The sequence below is a fragment of the Coloeus monedula genome (assembly GCF_965178545.1).
Source record: "Coloeus monedula genome assembly, chromosome: 19".
In the NCBI taxonomy this organism is placed as follows: domain Eukaryota; kingdom Metazoa; phylum Chordata; class Aves; order Passeriformes; family Corvidae; genus Coloeus; species Coloeus monedula.
In genome coordinates this window covers 677,805-682,379 of record NC_138799.1, presented here as the reverse complement: position 1 = coordinate 682,379, position 4,575 = coordinate 677,805, and the positions used below count along the sequence as shown (strand labels likewise).

The window sequence follows — 4,575 nt, the reverse complement described above, 5'->3', positions numbered from 1 at the left end:
GTGAGGGCACAAAGGCACAGCATCCTCTGTGCTCTGGGATGAGTCAGGAGCTGACTTCTCCAGAGCAGGCAGCACCTCTTGGTGGCATCATCAGTGTCTCTGTGAGGCCCCTGGGACCCCTGAGGGCCACGCAGGGCTCACTCTCTCCTGCTTGCTTTTCTGTCTCTTCTGCTGCTGAGTATTTGGGCTCACAGAAGAGCAGGGAAGGTCTGCAGGAAATGAAGAATGCCTTAAAATATTTGCTATATTTTTAGTCTGCAGTATCTGTGGGGTTCTCTTGTCCTCTCCTTCCCCTGGCAGGGGCAGGGCCTCACTGAGGTTGGCTGCAGCTCTTCATGTCCTCTGTGAAGTCATGGAGGTCGTGGATAAACTGCTGGATCTAGGGTGGGAAAGGGAGATGGCAGGGCCAGGGCAGGGCTGGGAACAGGAGGCAGAGGGGAGCCTGTCCCTCTTGGAGGGCAGATGTCCCCAGGCTGAATGACAGGACAATAGGGCCTTGCTGGGTCTGCAGCACCACAATGGGCCTCTGTGGGGGAATGAAACCAAACCCTGGCCATGGCTGGATCTGCATTCCCACATCCCTGCACCCCTTTGTCCCTGCACCCCTTTGTCCCTGCACCCCCTGTCCCTGCCTGGCTCCCACCCCTTCCGCCCCCACGAGGCCCCACTCCCTGCTCCACCTCCTGGGAAGGCACAGATTTCCCTGTGTCCCCACCATTCCCCATGCCCAGGGACCCCAGGGGAGAAGGGAGGCTCTGTTGGGCTGTCCCCTCTCTTAGGGAGAACCATTCCTGCTGCTTTTCCTGGGCAGGGAGCGGGCTCTGCCTTTACCATGTCCAGCTGCCTGTGGCTGTCACCAGCTGCCACCTTGCCCTTTGGCTGGAGCTGTGTGCTGGCGGCCTGGAAGAGGCTGTGGATGGCCATGCTGAGGGACTTCAGCTCCACGGCTTTCCGGGCAGCCCTGTCCTGGAGCTCGGCCCAGCGACCCTCCTGGGGGACACGAGACACGTCCCAGAAAAGCTGCTTCAGCACCAGGACCCCGGCTTGGACACCCCAAGTCCCACTCTCATCCAGGATGGGAAGAAGCCAGATGTGCCCAGGGCTGGGCTGGAGCTCATTCAGCCTGACATGGTGGGAGCAAATCCAGGAACCAGCCCCGCTGTTTGCCAGCCCCGCTGTTTGCCAGCCCCTGCAGTGCCACCCTGGCACGTCCTCCCTGCTGTCCCCATCCCCTCCCCGCCGCAGGGACGGATCCCCTGCAGCAGCACTGCCACTGTCACCCTCCCAGAGCTGCTGCTTCCCAGCTCTTCTGATGACAAACCTGCCCCACACCTGGGCCCTCACTCCTCCTCCTGCAGCCCCGCGGAGGGATGGGATCAGGCATCTCCGCCCACCACAAACTCTGCTGCTGGGCCCTGCCACGAGCCCCTGGCAGCAGGAGGAGCCAGCAGCCGGTCCTGCCCCAGCCAGGCCTGGGAGAGCCCCCTGCCCACCCCACAGCTCCTTACCCACTGCAGGATGTCACTCTGAGCACGGTCAAGAGATTCTTGGAGCTGCACCAGCTCATTCCTGCAGTGCAGCGCCTCAGCTTCCCTCTCCGCCCTGAGCTGCTGCAGCAGGACCGTGGCCTGCTCCGTCAGCTGTCTGTGTCCCCACTGGGACTGCACCACGTCCTTGCGTGTCCTCACCAGCGCCTTGTAGAAGGAAATGACGTCCTCGATGTCCCGAAACTGCAGCACAGGACCCTGGGGTCAGTGCCCCCCTGCCCTCCCCTTGCTGGGATCCCCTGCCCTCGCCAGGGCCAAGGTCTCCCCAGCTGGCAGATCTTCCCTTCTCCATCATCCCTGCTGGTCCCTGAGCATGGCCACATTCCCTGGGCCATGACATCCACAGTGCCAGGCCTGGAACTGGCACTGCCACAGGGCCACTGGCACAGCTCTGCCCCAGCGGAGCAGTGCTGGGATGAAGCACAACAGCTCCATGTCCCCGGGCCCTGGGAGGCAGCAGGAGCACCAGGGATCATGGAGAGATGTCCCATCACCCTGGGGGGAAGGCACAGCTTTCCTGACACTGCCTGGGTCCCACTCCTGGGCAGTTCTCACCTCTCCCAAACCATCAGTGTGACCTGGAAAGGTGACACCAAGGGGGCCCTGTTCCCCTCAGCCCTAAGCTTCCCCCATTCCCATGGTTTTTGTTCAGTTTTCTCAATCCTTCATCTGTTCTGGTTCTCCTCTCCTGACCCTGCTCCCTGTGGCTCATCTTGGCTGCAAAGGAGCCCTTCCCATCCCCTCGAAGTCTCTGGGTCTGATCAAGTGTTGATTTCCCTGGCCTCTCCTCTAGTTTAACACGCAGGTAGGGCCCTCCCTGAGCCATGTCCAGGCTCACCTGTGAATTCTCCACCACATTCTCCAGGTACCTCTTGAACAGGGAGTACTTCACCAATTTTTTGGAGAGTTTCTGGTGCTGTTTTGTGAGGGCTTCCAGTTCCCTCTTAGCCCCCAAGAGCTCACTCTCCTTTTTTGTGTTCTGCTCTTTCTCTTCTCTGGCTTTCTTCAGAGCTTGGGTCCGCAGCCTTTCGTTCTCCTGGTGAGGTTTTCCCACCACCACACACAGCCAGAGAGGAAGGAAGGGAAGGTGGAGCTGGGTCACTCAGGGGCACTGGAAGGAGACACCTCTGGAGAGGAGCCCCCGGCACTGCAGCACCCTGGGACCATTTCCCCCCCTGTTGCCCAGGGCCACCCCTCTTGCACTGCCCCTTTGGCCTGGGGGCAGCACCTGGGATGGGGCTGTGCCCTTCAGACCTCCTGGTCCCTGTCCCTGGAACATCGCTGGGGGTCCACAGTGGGGACAAGGCTGAGACCCTTCCCTGGGGACATTTGGGGCCCTCAGGAGATCACAGGGCACAGGACAAGCTCTCTCCTACCCAGGGTACAAATCCCTGCTCCTCACAGCTCCGGCCTCAGGGGAGGCTTGGCCGGGAGTGCTGACCCAAGGTTCTTCCCAAGGGAGAGGAGTTGGTGCTGTGGCTGAGCAGGGGCAGTGTTCCAGGTGTGCCAGCTGTGCCAGCTGTGCCAGCTGTGCCAGGTGTATGAGGAGTGCCAGGTGTATGAGGAGTGCCAGGTGTGCCAAGTGTGCCAAGTGTGCCAGGTGTATGAGGAGTGCCAGGTGTGCCAAGTGTGCCAAGTGTGCCAAGTGTGCCAGGTGTATGAGGAGTGCCAGGTGTGCCAAGTGTGCCAAGTGTGCCAAGTGTGCCAGGTGTATGAGGAGTGCCAGGTGTGCCAGGTGTATGAGGTGTGCCAAGTGTGCCAGGTGTATGAGGAGTGCCAGGTGTGCCAGGTGTGCCAGGTGTGCCACTCGTACCTTTACAGTGCTCCCAGACCTCACCACGTGGGCTTTCAGCTGGGCCCTCCTGGCGTGCAGGTGCCTCCACTGCTCAGCAAGGGCCTCCATCCTCTCCATGAAGGCCTGGCAGCACCAGGGTGAGGGTGACACAGCTGCCACAGCCAGAGCCACTCCCTGCCTGCTCCTGCCACCCTCCAAAGCCCCACCAGCCCTCCCAGCCATGTCCCAGCACCCTCCCACCTTCCTCACCTCCTCTTTCTCTTCCACAACCTTCTCCATCAATCGCACTTCTTTCATCTTCTTCAGGAGGCAGATAAACGAGTTGGTGGAGTCCTCCTCTCTCGCCCGGAATTCCCTGACACAGATTTCCTCAGGTTACGCTCTGGATCCCGTTCCTGGCAGGATGCTGGATTGCTCTGGGAGCTGGACTGTGTCCCAGGTGTGGTGACAGGAGCCCAACCCCAGTTCAGAACCCCTCCGGCAGCGTGGCCTCCCCAGCCCTCCCCTGCAGGGGCCCTCCAGCGCAGCCAGCGGGGCTCCAGGGAATGACGGGGCTGGGAAAGGGAGGCACAGGAGGAACAGGGAAGGGATGGGAGTTTGCCACGGCAGGGGAAGGAGGGACGGGGAGACAGGAGATGAGGGCAGAGGAGCCCCTCACCTGAGCAGGGGCAGGAGTCTCTCCTTGTACTGCCCCCGGTAATAGCGCACGTCCTCGTGTGCCATCGCTGCGGCCACGTCCAGCCGCTGGCCCTGCCCTGGCCCCTGGGCAGCCCGAGGGCACTGCAACACCTGCAACAAGCCCTGGGGCTACTCCACTCCACCAGGACAAGGCCTGGGGCTACTCTCACTCCCAGAGAGAGGCCCTGTGACTCCTCCAACCATTGTGACAGGTCCAGTGGCTCCTCCAGCCATTGTGAGAACTCCAGTGGCTCCTCCAGCCATTGTGAGAACTCCAGTGGCTCCTCCAGCCATTGTGAGAACTCCAGTGGCTCCTCCAGCCATTGTGACAGCTCCTGTAGTTACTCCAAGCACTGTGGCAGAGCCAGGGGCTACTCCCAGCACTGTGACAACTGCCGTGAACTCCCTGGCACCACAGGGACTGACCACTGTGTCCAGGACCAGGAATTTTTTCATTCCCTTCTCTTCTTCATTCATCTTCTCTGCTTCTTCCTCTGCCCAGATCTGGCCCTTGTGCCGTGTGCCCGCTGCTGCCCTGGGGGCTCTGTCGGGGCT

General features: G+C 61.2%; 1 protein-coding gene across 1 annotated transcript; it reads right to left on the bottom strand.

Moving 5' to 3' along the window:
* Positions 1-310: 310 nt before the first annotated feature.
* CCDC42 (coiled-coil domain containing 42) lies at positions 311-4,065 on the bottom strand (the record flags this gene model as incomplete). Its single annotated transcript, XM_082294190.1, has 7 exons — positions 311-379; positions 832-990; positions 1,509-1,730; positions 2,386-2,583; positions 3,361-3,465; positions 3,592-3,697; positions 4,001-4,065. The coding sequence occupies 7 exons, from the start codon at positions 4,063-4,065 to the stop codon at positions 311-313; spliced, it is 924 nt and encodes a 307-aa protein (XP_082150316.1).
* Positions 4,066-4,575: the final 510 nt, after the last annotated feature.